We start from the raw sequence: 21639 nt of genomic DNA on the forward strand, positions 1-21639 counted from the left end.
CTGTAGTACTTGCCAATGGTGGGCTTTTACTCACTACGGGTCATTATTTGTTCATATTTTACATAATAGTGAAACAGGATGCAATTGATAGTTTAAAATATTCACCAAAAATGAATAAAACTACATTTTCTCATTCTGATTGCTGTAATACTTGCCAATGGTGGGCTTTTACCTACTACGGGTCATTATTTGTTGACATTTTGCATTATAGCGAATGAGGATGTAATTAATGGTTTGAAATATTCAACAAAAGGAAACTTTCCCATTCTGTTTACTAGGCTTGTTGCTAATGGTATGCTGCTACTTATTATGGGTGACCTTTTTGTGAAATAGGATGGGAGTAATTATGAAAAACACACAAAAGGCATTGTTAACAAGACATTTTTTAATAACAGATTAGTAAATATGGCTGTAGGCTATCTCTTAAACAAAAACAAAGCCCATTGATGAATAAAAATACATTTTCTTATGCTTTGATGTAGCTGCCAGTGACCGTATTTCTTGTAACATTATGGTATAATTTCAACTAAATGTCAACAAATAATGACCCGTAGTAAGTAAAAGCCCACCATTGGCAAGTACGACAGCAATCAGAATGAGAAAATGTAGTTTTATTGATTTTTGGTGAATATTTTAAACTATTACTTGCATCTTGTTTCACTATTATGCAAAATATGAACAAATAACGACCCGTAGTAAGTAAAACCCCACATTTGGCAAGTACCACAGCAATCAGAATCAGAAAATGTAGTTTTATTGATTTTTGGTGAATATTTTAAACTATTAATTGCATTGTGTTTCACTATTATGCAAGATGTGAACAAATAATGACCCGTAGTAGGTAAAAGCCCACCATTGGCAAGTACTACAGCAATCAAAATGAGAAAAAATAGTTTTATAGATTTTTGGTGAATATTTTAGCTATTAATTTCATCCTGTTTCACTATTATGCAAAATATCAACAAATAATGACCCGTAGTAAGTAAAAGCCCACCATTGGCAAGTACTACAGCAATCAGAATGAGAAAATATGTTTCAAGTGATTTGTGGTGATTTCTTTCCTGAAACAATTCCATAACGTCTGTGGGGTGTAATTTGTAGACGGTCCCTAAAACAGATAGCAGGCAGGACGTTGATTTAAGAGCATTTCTCGCACAGATATCGATAGGAGCAACATGTCGCTGTGATTTTTGTTGATACGGTATCCTATGCTGTCCTCAACATACTACAGCCGTAATGAAGTGCAATTGTGTTGATGAAGCCGATTGCGGGGTAAATGAAAACCAAATATCCAGCGAATATCGATCATGCGGCTGACTTTTACCCGCTAACAAACGAATACAACTGTATTCTACCGGCCACTGGACCGCAGTAGTTCTAGCGTTTTACTGATGAGGAGATGATCGACCTGTTAAACTCATCCTAAATACATATGGCACCCTTCTACCCTCTTGTACTCCCAGTTATAGCTGGTTATTTACGGGCAAAAAAGTGTAGGTCCTGGAACGCACTATTATAGGCATGTTTTCCCCTTCACACTTGATTCAAATCAAAGGGTTATTAGCCGATTTCTGCAGAGCTTGATGTCATGGTATTGAGTTGTTGAGATGAACTATAAAATATGTAAACAAATCAAGGATGTAATATCATTTCATAGAGCTCATTTTAAGTATTATTTAATTCACTAAACATGCTTCTCTTATATCTTCTTACAACTTGCACCTGGAATACATACAAGGTAAAAAATAAATGTACTGATTTTTCTTTGTTGTTTCTACGCAGGCCAGCTCATCAAGTGCTTACATTCAGCAGCTTCTCTCAAGGGATGTTGCCTGCCAGACCGAAAACCTGGAAACGCATATTTGTAGGCAGAAAGCTATCCTTAAAGTATATGAAGCCCCATTTTAAAAGTCAAGGTGTGTACATTACTCATTGAGTATTTTTTTTGTTTGATTATGTAGATTCTAGGCAGCATAGATTCTAGGCTGATGCTAGATTCTTCCTGCGCTAAAAAGCCTGCTCCTCTTTGGAAAAGCATCAGGACCAGCGCCCTGCTAAAACACGAGTCAAACTTGGGAGTTGCATTTCAAAGATGGAATCAGTCAAGAGCGGCAGCAGGGGCGGCAGTAGCTCAGGAGGTAGAGCGGGTTGGCTGGTAACCTGGAGGTTGCTGGTTCGATCCCCGGCTTCTCCTAGCTGAGTGTCGAGGTGTCCTTGACAAGGTACCTAACCCTGACTGATGTCGTGATGTCGAAGACAGACATCCTCTCTGTCTACGACAGCTGCTGCTGGAACAGAGACTTCCAACTCTCCAGCAGTAGCGCCCCAAGGCCAGATATGCGCCCAGCGGGAAAAAATGATGATGATGATGAGCCCAGAAGGGTTTCAAGACAGATGCCACATGAGCTGGTTTATCATTCTCAAACATCAATGAATTCATAATGCATGATTGTTAGCTGATCAGTTTAGAGGGAAGGACACGTTGCTGCTTTTTAGTGTCAAAATATAATTATTGCGCTTGTCTCGCATGTCATGTTGTGCTCAGATCACTTGGCGCTGGTGTTCGTTGAGTGTCCTCCACCTGGCCCCCACTTGAGCTTTGAGGCTAGGGGGGAGGGTGTTGGAGGAGACGTCCCTCTCCAAAACTGTGAATCTTTGTCTGCAGTACACATTTTAAACCCTCTTTGTCAATGGTAGATGCACATACTATTAAATAGCTACAAATGTACAAATACACAGTTCCTCCTTTTATGCAAACAGTGTAACGAAACAATTACTTTCTGTCTTTTTTTTTCTCCCTCTGCAGAAGACAACGATGCCTTTGGAGACTGCAGCACGCAGCGCGGCGCCACCTCGGAGAATCTGGGTGTGGACGCCCCTGGCTCCTCCCACATGTCCAGTCACAGCAGGAAGCTGAAGATCCTGAGCGTCTACGGTAAAGGGGAGGGCCCTCTGGCGGTGGACGGCCATGACACCCTCTTCACCGCGTCTGACGTGGAGGCCCTGAACTCGCTGTCTGCGGACCACAGCGCGGCCAAGAGCCTGGAGCGCGGCGAGCGGCTGGTCCGCCCTGAAGAGCCGAGCGTGCAGGTTGGAAATCATCTTCTTATTCAGCATCCAAATGAGAGGCTTCCTCAGCGTCTACGGTAAAGGGGAGGGCCCTCTGGCGGTGGACGGCCATGACACCCTCTTCACCGCGTCAGAAGTGAAGGCCCTGAACTCGCTGTCTGCGGACAACAGCGCGGCCAAGAGCCTGGAGCGCGGCGAGCGGCTGGTCCGCCCTGAAGAGCTGCACACACCCATAGAAAGCACACCCCTTTATGATTCAGTAAACGCTGCCAAATATGCCCGTCTTATGCCCACCTTTTTCCTTGCATGGTCCGCACGTTTACACTCTCCGTGGTAATTTACCGGCTTGATTTCGCACCCAAATTTACCCTCTCAGACCCCACACATATTGGCGCTTTTCATTTAGATATAAATATGATTAGACAGCTTTGCGGTTCCAGGGAAGGGACTTGGGTAGAGGTGTTGCTGCATTGTCTCTACAACAGAGACAACGCAGCGATTTCAACTTGAGTAGTTATAACTGGAGGGATACTGATATATGCAAGCTGCTGACCATCATGGGAGAGAAGGTGATGCAGTCGCATTTAACCAAGACGGGGAAATATGGTACGATCTACGAGAAAGTACCAGAAGAACTTTCCTTACGATGCTTGGTCAGCAAAGTGGTCAGCCAAATAAAGAATATGTTGTTGATTTTGCGCTTGTAAATAGTGAATCGCGTTTTAGTCTACACTCAGATGTCAACTTATTCTTGCATGCTAGAATGAGTGAATCGAAAGAAAAAAGACATTCGGAGTATGCAATTTATTGATAAGACGTGTACTCTCCGTGCATAGCCCCGCCATCTCCAGTGAACCAAGAAAGCTGGCCCCGTGATGAAGGGGGATTTTACCCCCTCTGTTGTACACAGGCAAGACAATGAATTTGCAGGGCGTGCAAAGCAGCGGACGAACCGGCTTGGCAGTGTAATAATGCATAATGTGTCCTTAGTGCGGATGGACTGTTCTGTGCAAATGAAAGGATGTGTCTTGAGTGTGTTTCCTTCTTTGTGTGGAAAGCAGCAGACCCCAGACACCATTTCAATCAAGGTTGAAGAGGATATTGGTCGAGGCATGCCCGCTGTAGGTTAGTAATACACATTGCATCCATGCAAGCAAACAACCTGGATCAACTGAGAATGTACTCGATTCTAACTGCGCTGAAAAGCCTGGTCCTCTTTGGAACAGCATCATGACCATCGTCCTGTTAAAACACGAGTCAAATTTGGGAGTAGCATTTCAAAGATGGTATCAGTAAAGGGCCCAGAAGGGCTTCAAGACAGATTCCCCATAAGCTGGTTTATCATTCTCAAACATCAATGAATTAAAAATGTATAAATGTTAGCTGATCAGCATACAGGGAAGGACACGTTGTCGCTTGTTATTGTCAAAATAGAATAATTGCGCTTGTCTCTCATGTCATGTTGTGCTCAGATCATTTTGCGCTGGTGTTCGTTCAGTGTCCTCCACCTGGCCCCCACTTGAGCTTTGAGTCTAGGGGGGAGGGTGCTGGAGGAGACATCCCTCTCCAAAACTCTGAATCTTTGTCTGCAGTACACATTTTAAACCCTCTGTCAATGGTACATTTAAATAGTTTATTTCATGTGTACAAATACACACTTCCTCCTTCTATGCAAACAGTGTATCAAAACAATGACTGTCTTTTTTTTCTCCCTCTGCAGAAGACTGCGATGCCTTTGGAGACCGTAGCACGCAGCACGGCGCCGCCTCGGAGATTCTGGGTGTGGACGCCCCTGGCTCCTCCCACATGTCCTGTCACAGCGAGGAACTGGTGGTTAGCAGAATAAAGAATATGTTGGCATTTTTGCACTTGTTAATAGTTAAACGCGTTTTAGCCTACACTCGGATGTGAACTCATTCTTGCATGCGAGGGTCTTGAATCAAAAAAAAAACAACGCAGGCAAGACATTGAAATTGCAGGGTGTGCCAAGCCTCGACCGAACCAACTTGGCAATGTAAAAACGCCTAATCTGTCGGTAGTGGGGATTGACATCTATTCTGTGAAAATGAAAGAATATGTCTTGTGTGTGTTTCCTTTTTTATGTGGAAAGCAGCAAACCCCAGACACCATTTCAATCAAGGTTGAAGAGGATATTGGTGGAGGCATGCCCGCCGTAGGTTAGTAATACACATTGCATCTATGCAAGAAAACAATCTTGATAAACTGTGCACGTACTCGAATCTGCCTTCTCAGTAGGAGCCTTTAACCCTTGACCATCCAAAGGGGCGACAAGGAAAATGCATAATCAACAAATAGAAGTTAGAAAGAAATTCAAAATATAATTCTTGCAATATACAAGTGTGTACAAAGTACATGCTGTATACCTTTTGTGAAATGATTAATTAAAAACATTACTTTCTCTCTTTCTGTTTTCCTCTCTGAAGAAGACGACAATGACATCAGAGACTGCAGCACGCAGCGTGGCGCCACCTCGGAGAGTCTGCGTGTGGACGCCCCTGGCTCCTCCCACATGTCAAGTCACAGCGGGGAGCTGCGCATCCTGAGTGTCTACGGACAAGGGGAGGGCCCACTGGCGGTGAACGGCCATGACACCCTCTTTGCCGCGTCAGAACTGGAGGCCTTGAGCTTGCTGTCCGCAGACCACAGCGTGGCAAAGAGCCTGAACTGCAGCGTGCGGCTCGTCCGCCTTGAGGAGCTGACTGGGCATCAGGGCGGCCGCAAGGGCCGGCCCGGTGTCTTGTGTGGAAAGGTTGTTCCCAACGATGCCAATATGATCGTCCACATGAGGACTCACTCCGGGGAGAAGCCCCACAGGTGTGACCAATGCACAAAGCGCTTCAGTCAGAGCTCCGCCCTGAAGAGCCACATGAGGACCCACACGGACAGGAAGCCCTACAAGTGTGACCAATGCAGGAAGCGCTTCACTCGGAAATGCCACCTGAAAATCCACATGAGGACTCACACCGGGGAGAAGCCCTACAAGTGTGACCAATGCACGAAGCGCTTCAGTCAGCGCTCCACCCTGAAGGTCCACATGAGGACTCACTCCGGAGAGAAGCCCTACAAGTGTGACCAATGCACGAAGCGCTTCGGTCGGAAATGCATCCTGAAGAAACACATGAGGACTCACTCCGGGGAGAAGCCCTACAGGTGTGACCAATGCACGAAGCGCTTCCAACGGAAATGCGACCTGGAGATCCACCTGAGGACTCACTCTGGGGAGAAGCCCTACAAGTGTGACCAATGCACGAAGGGCTTCAGTCTGAAAGGCACCCTGAATATCCACATGAGGACTCACTCTGGGGAGAAGCCCTACAAGTGTGACCAATGCACGAAGAGCTTCAGTATGAAATGCGTCCTGAAGATCCACCTGAGGACTCACTCCGGCGAGAAGCCATACAGGTGTGACCAATGCACGATGCGCTTCAGTCAGAAAAACCACCTGAAGCGCCACATGAGGACTCACTCCGTGGAGAAGCCCTATAAGTGTGACCAAGGCACGATGCGCTTCAGTCAGAAAGACCACCTGAAGCGCCACATGAGGACTCACTCCGTGGAGAAGCCCTATAAGTGTGACCAATGCACGATGCGCTTCAGTCAGAAAGACCACCTGAAGCGCCACATGAGGACTCACTCCGGGGAGAAGCCCTACAAGTGTGACCAATGCACAAAGCGCTTCAGTCAGAGAGGCAACCTGAAGACACACATGATAACTCACTCTGGGGAGAAGCCCTACAGGTGTGACCAATGCACGAAGCGCTTCAGTCGGAGAGGCCCCCTGAAGACACACATGATGACTCACTCTGGCGAGAAGCCCTACAAGTGTGACCAATGCACAAAGCGCTTCATTCAGAGAGGCACCCTGAAGACACACATGATGAGTCACTCCGGGGAGAAGCCCTACAGGTGTGACCAATGCACGAAGCGCTTCCTACGGAAATGCGACCTGAAGATCCACCTGAGGACTCACTCTGGGGAAAAGCCCTGCGTGTGTCTGCAGTGCAACGCCAGCTACAGCGACCCAAGCAATTTGCGTGCGCACATGCTCAAGCACACTTTGACACGGGGTAACGGGACGCTTTGATTGAGACCTCTGTCTGGTATTGGTTCTTTAAATTACTACTTTTTGTTTTTCTTTTCATCACGATTAAACGCTTTCTTCTTTCTACTTTTGATTTGCTTGCTGTTTTTATTAATTTATGTTTGTGTTGAATAACTTATTTCTAGGACACTTCTGACAGCAAAATATTTGATTTAATGTAGAGCTTGATCAGGGGAAGATACAGGCAGCAAAGTTACAAAGCATACAGTCAATGAGACGATGGGTGTACATGATTCTTATAGGAAACGTTCACATCGTGGGTAAATACAAAGGAAACAAAGGTCAGGGGGAGGGGCCTTCGTGGAGTTTAGGATTGGCCAGAGGAGAGACCAAGTTAAATTGCAATTCACAATTTGGGTGAAGTGGACATGGCTGCAAGACAGTTAAAGGAATCTACACAACAAAGAAGTCTTTGGATTGGCCTTTGGATGGATTGTATCATAATAGGCGATAAGTGTTGAAGATGATCCATTTTAAAAGGTCCCTGGTTAAATGTCAAGTTCTCAGTGATGCTCAGTTTAAGCCGGTCCTTCCTCTAGAATGCAGCATTATTCTAACGGGACAAAGTCAGAAGATTCCTAGCATTGGTCCCCCTTCACTCTCTGTTTGCAACGGTGGCTGGTGATCCAATTCGTGGGTGGGGTGCAGTAATGGACGGGGGTCCTCCCCAAGAAAATGTAGGATAGGTTTCTGGGATGCCCACTAGCTAAAAATGTATTCTGATTCATAGCCTACATCCTGACGTGCAGGGCCTGGACAAGCTTACGCTGCTTTCACTTTCATTCCACTAGCCATTGCTATTTGACCCATGGTTGTTATTCTGATATTGAGGCATATCATGATCAATGTCCTATAGTGTTTTACCCGATTCTCAAGGTCTATTGCAAATGCACTTTGTGACCGTTGTATAATTTTTCTTTTTAAATACTACATACCGAAAGACTTAATTAATATGTAACTTACTTGTTCCTTTTAAGTATAACATTGCGTGATTGAGGAGTCAAATTCCTCCACTGAAATCGGTAGAAAGTGCTTTTACGGCTCTCTGCTAATTAACAAATTATCACTTCTCTCTGCATGTAGTTATGTTGCGCAATGCACGAATGCTGCTGAGGGAGGTAGCCTATTTGATTTATTGGCTGAATTGTCCAATCAGCTCCAAATTACTACAATGAGTTGAAACACAAGACACAGTGTAGTGTCAAGTGTTTCTTTAATACTCTTGGTAGGATAACAAACCTACCATGATTAATCGTTCCTTATGTCGTATGGTCATATACAGAGGTTGGGTTAGTGTCGGGTCTCTTTTTCTGTTTGCTAATTATTTTGGTGTGTGTGTGTGTGTTGACGTGTGCCCCGATAGGACTCACTATATTGATGCACCTAGTCGTTCCAGAATCACTCCAGAATCATGCTGTGACACCATGTTGTCAACAAGGTCACCGTACATATATATGCGTGCCTTATATATCTTATGATAAAGTGAATTGATTACTTTATATCTTCTTGTGTGCCTTATATATCTTATGATAAAGTGAATTGATTACTTTATATCTTCTTGTGTGCCTTATATATCTTATGATAAAGTGAATTGATTACTTTATATCTTCTTGTGTGCCTTATATATCTTATGATAAAGTAAATTGTTTACTTTATATATTCTTATGTGGTAAATTGTGTGCCTTAAAATGTCTTATCATAGAGCCAACGGTTTACTTTATATACCCTTTTTATGTAGTAAATTGAATGCTTAAACATATCTCCTCGTGGAGAAACATTAGAGGAATACAAAGAACGTGTGTCCCTTTAGACCCCATGATATGGGAACACTCGGCATGTGATAAACATTTGCATGATTTCAAGCTTCTTGTGTTGCCCCTCGGGCAAAATAAGGGAAAGTACTTGGAAACATATAACAAAAAAGCTTTTGTTACCAAAAGAGTTAAGCAGAGAGATCTGCAAGGAGGTGCCTCAGCGAGTGCTTGGGTGTTCTTCGGATGATACCAACTGGTGTGGTGTCGTGTGATCTGCTCTCCTCTGCTTTTCTGCTCTAAAAAACTGTGGCCTACATAGCAATAGTTTTCATCTTAAGGACTCTGATACCGCCGCGCTCGGTTCAGACTCCTTTCTATTTTAGCATTGGTCCACGGAGAAACCCCTTCCCCGAACCAGTCGGAAAGTGTGGGTGGTTTGAGAAGGTATCCACTTTAGCATTAGTTTAGTCTTTATTGGTCCTCGGAGAAACCCCTTCCCCGACCCAGTCGGAAAGTGTTGGTCTGGTTTGAGAAGGAATCCGCTTTAGCCTTAGTTAGGTTTCTTTTCTTTCTCTCTCTCTCTCTCTCCCCCCCCCTCAGCGCTGCCTACCCTTCATCGGGAAAGGCTCAATTAGGATCCCCTCTTAGATTTAGTATAGTTTGGTTAGAATCTACTCTTTATTTAATCTTGTCCATCTTACATCTATTCTCTTCTTTTATTGTCTGTTCTTTTCAAACCTATACTCAGTTGTAAAAGTTATTGTGATCAAGGTCTCTCTGGTCAACACGAAACAATCATGTATCTTTTGCCTTGGGAATAACAAAGCCTCTTTTACGTCTCTGCCTTGTCACCCTTTATACACGTCAGTCACAATCAACCATTGCTTGTAATATGCGCCACTTACAGTGTTCTATATTATATCTACGCTCCTTTCCTAAGCATTTTTAGAATTCGACCCACCTTTCCTCCAAGTACTTCCGGGTCATCTCGTTAGGAAAGGAAATTTCCTACTCAAAAAATAGAATTCGTAGAGGTGTCTTGAACACACCAAAAGTTATCGCCTTGACAGACATCATGGCTCAAAAACAATAATTAAATCAGAAATCAACAAGGTGTGGCAAGAACAATGGGATAGGGAAAATAAGGGTCGGTTCCTGCATAGAATTCAGAGGCAGGTGGTAACAAGGAGACATGGCTACAGGAACAGAAGATGTGAGGTTATCATCACAAGACTACGCATAGGGCACACATGTCTTAACCATGAACATCATAGGCAAACGTGAAACAGGGATCTGTCCTAAATGTAATGGAGGATAGACAGTGGAGCATGTTTTACTGCAATGTGAAGCATACAATTTGGAGAGTGTTGGGAAATGTTAAAGCATTGGGTCAGATAAGCTTGACCTTGGAGGGTGTACTCTCCTGTTCCACACTCAGACCACCAGCATGGAAACATGTTATTATATGTTGCTATACATGTTACTATAATCTTTTTTTTTTTTTTCATTTATTAATTTAGGGTTTGTTTTATTATCTGTTGTTTTCTATTTATATGATTTTGTTTATTTGCTTTTGTTCTTCATAATTAATAACGTATAACCTCCATCGATGCTCAAAACCAGAAGGGTAGGAATTTGGAATTTATTGTGAAGAAACTACAAGAGGCTATTATTAAAATAGAACAATGGTCGTTTAAGTGGGGATTTAAATTTTCCATAGATAAAACAATGCCAATGTTCTTTGCAAGGAAAATAATTGTTGGTAATTTAAAACTTCGATTATGTGATCAAGTATTGGATAGAGTACAACAACTCAAATTTCTGGGTTTGCGGTTTGATGAAAGAATTACATGGAATTTACACATTCAGAAATTAGAGAGAACATCACTAAATGTAGGATTAACCAGATCAGTATTAGATTCTGGTTGCATAGAGTTTGGATCTGCAGCAAACACATCTCTGAAAAGGTTAGATAATATTCAAAATCAGGCTTTGAGACTATTCTCATGTGCTATTTGAACGACCCCAACATCAGCATTACGAGTGGAAATGGTAGAAATGCCACTGGAATTAAGGAAAACACAGCTATCTGTAAACTACTGGGTTAATTTAAAAGGTCATAATGAAGATCATCCAACACAAGATATACTGAAACAATGTTGGGAAAAGGAGAGAAGTGAAACAAAAAGTTTCAGATAAATAATTGAGCAGAAAGCAAGATAACTTGAAGTTAATGAAATAAATATTTGTCCAAAGGTACCACTCTCAGTAATACATCCATGGATACTTTCTGATCCTATTGGTGATCTCACATTGCTTGACAAAAAGAACAAAGATAAGGAATTTATTTTACACCCACAAGTAATAAAGACATATATAGATAGTAACTATTATAGTTGGGATCGGATTTATACAGATGCTTCAAAGAACTCAGCTAACAAAGTCGGTTCCAGAGTTCAGCATTAAAATTTCCAAACGAATCAGTGATGGACTGTTGGTGTATACAGGAGGGATGACAGAAAAATTGTTAGCATTACAATGGGTTGAGGAGGTGAGACCTTTGATATGTAATATGCTCTGAATCCAGTTCTTCATTAATCAGCTTGAAGGATAACAAATCAGAGGGAAGACCAGATGTTTTCATTGAAATGCAGCAAACATTACGGTAGGCCTACATACAATTCAAATGATGGGACTAAGTATAATATACCGGCGCATATAGGAATGAAAGGAAATTAAGTAGCTGACAAATGTGCAAAGGAAGCAACAAAAATGAATAATAAAACGGAAATGAAATCTACAATCAAGTATAAATTGGAAGAAAGGTGGCAAAAGCAGTGGGAAGAAGAGAGAAAAGGAAGGTGGTTACACAGAATTGAAAGAAAAGTATGCGTGATGAGAAGCACGGGGAGAACCCGGAAAGAGGAAACAATAATATCCAGGTTACGCTTTGGTCTTACGGTCATACAAGATTAAACAGTACATTATTTAAAATAGGAAAACACAATCCGGGAGGATGTGAATATTGTAATGAAGAAGAAACTTTAGAACATGTTATGCTTGATAATTGTCAAAAATTTGATGCTTAGAGAAGGGAACTGATATTGAATCTTAAAGAAATTAGGTTGAGGAAGAAGAAGAAGAAGAAGAAGAAGAAGAAGAAGAAGAAGAAGAAGAAGAAGAAGAAGAAGAAGAAGAAGAAGAAGAAGAAGAAGAAGAAGAATCTCCAAACCAAACAGTAGGTGGCGGTAATGCTCCATATAGTTTTGCAAGGCGGCAATAAACTCAGAAGCAGAAGAAGAAGCAGCATCTCCAAACCAAACAGTAGGTGGCGGTAATGCTCCATATCGTTTTGCAATTCGCAAATAAACTCAAAAGTAGAAGAAGAAGAACAAGAAAAAGAAGAAGAAGCATCTCTAAACCAAACAGTAGGTGGCGGTAATGCTCCATATCGTTTTGCAATTCGCAAATAAACTCAAAAGTAGAAGAACAAGAACAAGAACAAGAAAAAGAAGAAGAAGAATAAGCATCTCTAAACCAAACCGTAGGTGCCGGTAATGCTCCATATCGTTTTGCAAGTCGCCAATAAACTCAGAAGAAGAAGAAGAAGGCATCATGGCTTGCAAACCATGGACTTGCAAACGTGCGAAGCATAGCAGTTGCTCAGTGTTTGGATGCTCAAATGAACACAAAACTCTATTTTTAGTTCCTTCATCCGAGCCTCTGACGAACCAGTGGGTTAATTTTATTGTCCCTGGAAATGCACCAGTCTGCGCCAAACATTTCTCTGACGACTGCTTCCTCAACTTGGACCAATACAGAGCTGGACTTGCTCAATGTCTGAAGATCAAGTCTGGATCAGTACCAACTCTCCACGGCTCAGCTACAAACCTCGAAAAAGTAAGTTAACTAACGCCATATCATTGTGTTGCTTTACTGTATATGGTTACCTTGTTAGCATTATAATGTTGCTGAAGCAATGGCTGTACAGCACAGCCCAGTTACTGTTGCTGATGTAAAGGTAGATGGCATCAGACACACACACACACACACACACACACACACACACACACACACACACACACACACACACACACACACACACACACACACACACACACACACACACACACACACACACACACACACACAGAGAGAGTAACGCGAGTGTTGTTATTTGGATCACCGTTCTGAATGAGTGTGTGCACCTTTGAAAACCTGGGGGATCACCTAATTCCAATCAAACGGTTATAAGCAGATTTGAGATTAGCTTTTAAGATACATAAAATATGTAAACAAATAAATTATGTAATATAATTTGACCATTTTATAGATCAAATTTTAAGTATTAGGCTAATGCAATTCACTTAACATTCTTATCTTATATCTTCTTACAACTTGCACCTGGAATATATACAAAGTAATAAATTGAGTACTGATTTGACCTTGTTGTCTCTACACAGGCCAGCTCATCAAGGGCTTACATTCAGCAGCTTCTCTCAAGGGATGTTGCCTGCCAGACAGACCACCTGGAAACACATACTGTAGGCACACAGCTATCCTTAAACACTTTGCAGCCCCATTTTAAAAGTGAAGGTATGTACTTTCAAACTTGAGTACATATACTTTTGATGTAGTAGATTCTAGAAAGCACAGATTCTAGGCTGATGCTAGATTCTACCTGCGCTAAAAGGCCTGGTCCTCTTTGGAAAAGCATCATGACCAGCGCCCTGATAAAACTTAAGTCACATTTCAAAGATTAAATCAGTCAAGAGCCCAGAAGGGTTTCAAGACAGATGCCACATGAGCTGGTTTATCATTCTCAAACATCAATGAATTCACGATATATATATGTTAGCTGATCAGCTTACAGGGAAGGACACGTTGTCACTTGTTGTTGTGTTCGTTGAGTTTCCTCCAATGAACACAATAAACACAAAAATAGTTTGTTGAGTTTCCTCCACCGTCCAGTTGGAGTTTCCTCCAACCGCTTGAGCTTTGAGTCTAGGGAGGAGGGTGCTGGAGGAGACATCACTCCCCAAAAGTGTGAATCTGTGTCTGCAGGAAACATTTTAAACCCTCTGGGTCAATGTTAAATACACATACATTCAAATAGTTCCTTTCACGTGTACAAATACACTTCCTCCTTTTATGCAAATAATGTATCAAAACAATTACTCTTTATTCTCTTTTTTTCTCCCTCTGCAAAAGACTGCGATGCCTTTGGAGACCGTGGCACTCAGCGCAACGCCACCTCGGAGAGTCTGGGTGTGGACGCCCCTGGCTCCTCCCACATGTCCAATCACAGCGGGGAGCTGAAGATTCTGAGCGTCTACGGAAAAGGGGAGGGCCCTCTGGCGATGGACGGCCATGACACCCTCTTCATGGCGTCAGAAGTTGAGGACCTGAACTCGCTGTCTGCGGACCACAGCGTGGCCAAGAGCCTGGAGCGCGGCGAGCGGCTGGTCCGCCGCAAGGAGCTGAGGGTAAAGGTTGGAAATCATCTTCTCATTCACCATCCAAAAGAGAGGCTTCCTCTGTTACAAGTCCAGCACACACCCTTAGATTATAACACCTTTATGATTCAATGTGTCTCACTCTCAAGTAGGGATTCATTTTTCTGTGCAAATGAAAGAATATGTCTTGTGTGTGTTTCCTTCTTTATGTGGAAAGCAGCAGACCCCAGACACCATTTCAATCAAGGTTGAAGAGGATATTGGTGGAGGCTTGCCCGCTGTAGGTTAGTAATACACATTGCATCTATGTAAGCAAACAACCTGGATCAGCTGAGAATGTACTCGATTCTATCTGCGCTAAAAAGCCTGGTCCTCTTTGGAAAAGCATCATGACCAGAGCCCTGCTTAAACACGAGGACTACTTATGCATTTTATAGTAGAATGATTTACAACTTCTTCATGGCGGACAGGTGCAGGAATGCTGAATCAGAGTATATATAGATATAGCGGTGCCTTCTCAGCTTGAGCCTTTGACCCCCCCTCCCTCCGGAGGGGAATAGGGAAAGTGTATAGTCAACAAATAGTCAAAATGTAATTCTTCCAATACACACAGCGTGTACGTGTACATACTGTATCCCTTTGTGCAAATACTGAATTAAAACCTTTAATTTCCCTCTGTCTTTGTTTTCCTCTCTGAAGAAGACGACAATGACATTAGAGACTGCAGCACGCAGCGCGGCGCCACCTCGGAGAGTCTGCGTGTGGACGCCCCTGGCTCCTCCCAAATGTCAAGTCACAGCGGGGAGCTGCGCATCCTGAGCGTTTACGGACAAGGGGAGGGCCCACTGGCGGTGGACTACCATAACACCCTCTTTGCCGCGTCAGAACCGGAGGCCTTGAGCTCGCTGTCCACAGACCACAGTGTGGCCAAGAGCCTGAACTGCAGCGTGCGGCTGGTCCGCCTTGAGGAGCTGACTGGGCATCAGGGCGGCCGCAAGGGCCGGCCCGGTGTCTTGTGTGGAAAGGTTATTCCCAACAATGCCAATATGATTGTCCACATGACGACCCACACTGACGAGAAGCGGTATGGGTGCGAACAATGCACGAAGCGCTTCCAACAGCAAAGAGACCTGAAGATCCACATGAGGATTCACTCCGGGGAGAAGCCCTACCAGTGTGACCAATGCAGTAAGCGCTTCCTTCGGAAAGATGCCCTAAAGATCCACATGAGGACTCACTCCGGGGAGAAGCCCTACAAGTGTGACCAATGCTTGAAGCGCTATCAACAGAGTGGCCACCTGAGGATTCACATGAGGACCCACACTGGCGAGGAGCCCTACAGGTGTGACCAATGCATGAAGCGCTTCAGAGAGAGCTCCAAGCTAAAGATTCACATGAGGACCCACACTGGTGAGAAGCCCTACAGTTGTGACCAATGCACGAAGCGCTTCAGTCAGAGCTTCGACCTGAAGATCCACATGAGGACTCACACCAGGGAGAAGCCCTACAGGTGTGACCAATGCATGAAGTGCTTCAGTCAGAGATCTGCCCTGAAGTCCCACACGAGGACTCACTCCGGCGAGAAGCCATACAGGTGTGACCAATGCACGAGGCGCTTCAGTTGGAAAGGCCCCCTGAAGATCCACATGAGGACTCACTCTGGGGAGAAGCCCTGCGTGTGTCTGCAGTGCAACGCCAGCTTCAGTGACCCAAGCAATTTGCGTGTGCACATGCTCAAGCACACTTTGACACAGGGTAACGGGACGCTTTGATTGAGACCTCTGTCCTGTATTGGTTGAAATTACTGCTTTTTTTTTTTTTTTCATTACGATTAAATGCTTTCCAAATTTTGATTCGCTTTCTGTTTTTATTAATAATTGATGTCTGTGTTGAATAACTTATTTTTAGGACAAAGATGATTGAAGATGATCCATTTTAAAAGGTCCCTGGTTAAATGTCTAGTTCTCAGTGATGCTCAGTTTAAGCCGGTCCTTCCTCTAGAACGCAGCATTATTCTAACGGGACAAAGTCAGAAGATTCCTAGCATTGGTCCCCCTTCACTCTCTGTTTGCAGCGGCGGCTGGTGATCCAATTCGTGGGTGGGGTGCAGTAATGGACGGGGGTCGTCCCCAAGAAAATATAGAATTGGTTTCTGGGATGCCCACTAGCTAAAAATGTATTCTGATTCATAGCCTACATCCTGACTTGCAGGGCCTGGACAAGCTTACACTGCTTTCACTTTCATTCCACTAGTCATTGCTATTTGACCCATGGTTGTTATTCTGATATTGAGGCATATCAAGATCAATGTCCTATGGTGTTTTACCGGAGTCTCAAGGTCAATTTCAAATGCTGTTTGGGACCTTTTTTTTTATATGCTACATGCCAAATCACTTAATTATTATGTAATTTACTCGTTCCTTTTAAGTATAACATTGCATGAGGAGTCCAATTCCTCCACTGAAATGGGTAGAAAGTGCCTTTACAACTCTGCTAGTTAACTATCGGTCACTTCTCTCTGCATGTAGTTATGTTGTGCAATGCACGAATGCTGCTGAGGGAGGTAGCCTATTTGATTCATTGGCTGAATTGTCCAATCAGCTCCAAATTACTACAATGTGCGGAAACAAGACAGTGTAGTGACATGTGATTCTTCTGAGTAATTCAGTTACTGAGGGGAAGGGAGAACAAGCCTATCTTGATCAATTCTTCATTATGTTGTGTGTTCATTAACAGGGGTAGGGTTCGTGTTGGGTCTTTCTTCTTTTTACTTGGTGTGTGTGGGTGTGTGTGTGTGTGTGTGTGTGTGTGTGTCGCTGCAGTTCAGAAGGTGAACTGCAACAAGGAGGATTCACCGCCCCCTAGTTGTTCCACATGCATTAACTTTGATATGTCTTTGATCTGTCCTTCATCAAATAGGCACCTGTATATTCAACAAACCACCAATAAGAATTGTAAGAACCAATGCAAAAGGCTTAAAATGTACCACTATCAAAACTAAAACAAATCTTTGGAAAAAAATAATGAATTGTTATGAGCTGGAGCAGTGAATTTCTGTTTTTCTTTTCTTGTTTGATGGTTTCGGTAAATCTGTCGAATATTGTGTTATTGTTTGGTCCAAAAGCTTTGATTTGTTTTAACATACGAGCTGAACATCATAATTAAAAAAAAACGGTATTATTATTAACGGCTTTATTATTTATTGCGTAGGATTTATTTTTTACATTTTAATGCTCATTATTTTGTTTGAAGAATTTTAAACCATGTTCAATAAAAAAAAAAAAAGGAAATTACGGGGAAAGGTTACTTCCACTTTCTCTAATTTTGTCCGCCCAGATAATTTGTCCCGACCGCCCACGAGAAAATGAGTTACGAACGTGTACACATAGTTCTTTCCTTCAGAGGGACACCATGGCTCGCAAATGAGCGAAGCATCGCAGTTGCTCAGTGTTTGGATGTACAAATGAACACAAAAGTCTATGATTCTTCTTCTGCCTCTGAAGAACCAGTGGGTTAATTTTTTGTCTCTGGAAATGCGTCAGTCTGCGCCTAACATTTCACTGACGACTGCTTCCTCTACTTGGGCCGATACTGAGCTGGACTTGCTCAACGTCTGAAAATGAAGAATGTATTAGTACCAACTCTCCACCGCTCAGCTGCAAACCTCGAAAAAGTAAGTTAACTAACGCCATATCATTGTGTTGCTTTACTGTATATGGTTACCTTGTTAGCATTATAATGTTGCTTTAGCATTAGCGCAACAGCTAACAGCCAAGTTACTATCGCTAATGTTACGGTAGATCGCATCAGTTATGTGTGTAAATACCACGGACCTATTGAAGAAAGGACAGCGGACTAAAACATGGCCGCCCATTCATTCCTATAATACACGCACTGTAAATCGAGTGTGCAACTTAGCAAGCAAGGGGCATCACACGAGAATGGGCACAATTCAACAAAGGGGCTACAGGCACTGATCTCTACTGCTTGGATACCAAGGGAATGCAATGTTTAACAATGTCTGCTCACCATACAACAAACGAATACAACTGTATTTTACCGGCCACTGGACCGCAGTAGTTCTAGCGTTTTACTGATGAGATCATTATGACCTGTTAAACTCACCCTAAACACATATGGTGCGTTCCAGGCATCCCGTTTTTTCACACCCTTCTACCCTCTTGTACTCTCAGTTTTAGCTGGTTATTTACGAGCAAAAAAAATTACCTGGAAGGCACTATTAGATACTTATTTTCCCCTTCACACCTGATTCAAATCAAAGGGTTATAAGCAGATTTCTGCAGAGCTTGATGTCATGGTATTGAGTTGATGAGATGAACTATATAATATGTAAACAAATCAATGATGTAATATCATTTCGTATAACTAAGTTTAAGTATTAGGCTAATGTAATTCACTAAACATGCTTATCTTATATCTTCTTACAACTTGCACCTGGACTATATACAATGTAAAAAATTGAGTACTGATTTTACTTTGTTGTCTCTACGCAGGCCAGCTCATCAAGTGCTTACATTCAGCAGCTACTCTCAAGGGATGTTGACTGCCAGACAGACCACCTGGAAACACATACTTTTTTGCAGCCCCATTTTAAAAGTGAAGGTGTGTACTTTCCACATTGAGTATTTTTTCCCTTGGTGTAGTAGATTCTTGGCAGCATTGATTCTAGGCTGATGCTAGATTCTAACTGCGCTAAAAAGCCTGGTCCTCTTTTGAAAAGTATCATGACCAGCGCCCTGCTAAAACAAGAGTCAAACTTCGGAGTTGCTTTTCAAAGATGGAATCAGTCAAGAGCCCAAAAGGGTTTCAAGACAGATGCCACATGAGCTGGTTTATCATTCTTAAACATCAATGAATTCATAATGTATGAATGTTAGCTGATCAGCTTAGAAGGGAAGGACACATTCTTGTTTTTTAGTGTCATAATAGAATTATTGCGCTTGCCTCGCATGTCATGTTGTGATCAGATCACTTTGCGCTGGTGTTCGTTGAGTGTCCTTAACCTGGCCAACCACTTGAGCTTTGAGTCTAGGGAGGATTGTGCTGGAGGAGACGTCCCTCTCCAAAACTGTGAATCTTTGGGTGCACTCACATTAGGCCATCTGGCCGTGGCAGTTGGCCGTTTTCACACCTAACCGTGCTCAAATGGCCCCATTGTTCTCTGGCCTGCACTCACACTAGGCCATCTGGCCGTGGCCGTTGGGCGCCGCGACTGTGGCCTGGCCACGGTAGGCTCTTGCACATACGTCGTCATGTCCTAAGTAACACGTCATCACCAAGCGTCCGCTGCATGGACCATAATAAAGTCTGCCGCCATTCAGAGTTCTGACAACAATGGACAACAACACACAGTTCGCACTTTGCTGAGTCTGTTCCTTATTTGGATATATGTTTACCGTTTAATGGGAAAGAAGGCTCGTCGCCTTTATTATGTCCGTGGTCGTCGCATGGACTATACGTCATCCAGCTCAGGTTACGTAGCCGTGTCGGCACATTAGCATCTGTACCGTAGCGGCCCGTGCCGTAGCAGCACACCTCTCCCAAGTGGCCAAATTGGCCCGGCCTTGCCCGACTTGCCACACTCACACTGGCAGATTTAGCACGGTTAGGTTCTAAAACGGCCACGGCCAGATGGCCTAGTGTGAGTGCACCCTTTGTCAGCGCTACACATTTTAAACCCTCTGTGTCAATGTTACATACATTTGAAGAGTTTCTTTCACGTGTACAAATACACAATGCCTCCCTTTATGCAAATAATGTATCAAAACAATTAATTTTGCCTTTTATTCTCCCTCTGCAGAAGACTGCGATGCGTTTGGAGACCGTAGCACTCAGCGTGGCGCCACCTCAGAGATTCTGGTGGTGGGCGGCCCTGGCTCCTCCCACTGGTCCAGTCGCTGCGAGGAATTGGTGGTTGGCAAAATCAAGAATATGTTGCCATTTTTGCACTTGTAAATAGTTAATCGCGTTTTAGCTAACACTCAGATGTGAACTCATTCTTGCATGCGAGGGTGAATCAAAATAAATAATACGCAGGCAAGACATTGTAATGTCTTGCCTGCGTGTCTTGCTGGTTCGCGACCGGACCAGCTTGGCAGTGTGAAAACGCCTAATCTGTCGGTAGTGGGGATTGACAACTCTTCTGTGAAAATGAAAGAATATGTCTTGTGTGTGTTTCCTTCTTCATGTGGAAAGCAGCGGACCCCAGACACCATTTCAATCATGCTTGAAGAGGATATTGGTGGAGGCTTGTCCGCCGTAGGTTAGTAATACACATTGCATCTATGCAAGAAAACAACCTGGATCAACTGAGAATGTACTTGATTCTACCTGCGCTAAAAAGAGTGGTCCTCTTTGGAAAAGCATCATGACCAGCGCCCTGCTAAAACACAAGTTAAACTTGGGAGTTGCATTTCAAAGATGGAATCAGTCAAGAGCCCAGAAGGGTTTGACAGATGCCACATGAGCTGGTTTATCATTCTCAAACATCAATGAATTCATAATGCATGAATGTTAGCTGATCAGCTTAGAGCAGGGGTCTCAAACTCAATTTACCTGGGGGCCGCTGGAGGTGGAGTCTGGGTGAGGCTGGGCCGCATCAAGTATGCCACAATAAAGTACAAATATGCAGTCTTCTCAAGCTTTGCTATTAACGGTTCTGCAACATGAATGCATTTTGGAACATGAATGGCTCTTTAAAACATGAACCTCCTTCAGAACATGAACTGTCCCTCTGAACATATGGCCTTTCTTGCCTACTCCTCCTGATCACTGCTGCTCTTCATCTGTTCATCATTTTAACAAAAAAAAAAAACGCGCGCAGATGATTGCGGCAGAGAAACTGATTTGTTTAAACTTCCAGGGTTGAATATTTTTGAGAAGAGATGCATGTAATAATTTCCTAAATGTATTACATGATTTTATCTCGATATATAAATTTCAATTGATATGTGTCGGCCTCAACTTGATACAAAACACTCTTTCACACCGTCGATATTTCCTCTCCCACTGGACACACGGGAACACACACACACACACACACCTACCGACGTATCCAGGCCAATGCAGTTATAAAATGCAATCAAACATGTCAAAACATAGACATTTTCTATAAATAGCCTACCAACGATTGCAGTGAGAAAAACTGACGCACATTTCATGCTCAGGGATATGAAGCTCCACAACTTGAGGAACTCGGTTGCTAAGCGGTTAGTTT

The 21639-nt window shown here is 43.2% G+C and overlaps 1 protein-coding gene across 1 annotated transcript in view; it reads left to right on the forward strand.

Moving 5' to 3' along the window:
• The window catches only part of LOC130381008 (uncharacterized), a 32304-nt gene that overhangs the window by 971 nt on the left and 9694 nt on the right, over window positions 1-21639 (forward strand). The window contains exons 2-16 of the mRNA XM_056588428.1: window positions 1783-1916; window positions 2807-3090; window positions 4131-4194; window positions 4790-4902; window positions 5183-5246; window positions 5514-7157; window positions 12512-12846; window positions 13410-13542; window positions 14158-14438; window positions 14620-14686; window positions 15102-16167; window positions 17139-17145; window positions 18917-19025; window positions 20224-20336; window positions 20619-20685. Coding sequence (XP_056444403.1) covers window positions 1783-1916; window positions 2807-3090; window positions 4131-4194; window positions 4790-4902; window positions 5183-5246; window positions 5514-7157; window positions 12512-12846; window positions 13410-13542; window positions 14158-14438; window positions 14620-14686; window positions 15102-16167; window positions 17139-17145; window positions 18917-19025; window positions 20224-20336; window positions 20619-20685 — 4481 coding nt within the window. The remainder of the gene's footprint in view (window positions 1-1782; window positions 1917-2806; window positions 3091-4130; window positions 4195-4789; window positions 4903-5182; window positions 5247-5513; window positions 7158-12511; window positions 12847-13409; window positions 13543-14157; window positions 14439-14619; window positions 14687-15101; window positions 16168-17138; window positions 17146-18916; window positions 19026-20223; window positions 20337-20618; window positions 20686-21639) is intronic.

This window comes from Gadus chalcogrammus, chromosome 4, assembly GCF_026213295.1.
Source record: "Gadus chalcogrammus isolate NIFS_2021 chromosome 4, NIFS_Gcha_1.0, whole genome shotgun sequence".
NCBI classification, from domain to species: Eukaryota; Metazoa; Chordata; class Actinopteri; order Gadiformes; family Gadidae; genus Gadus; species Gadus chalcogrammus.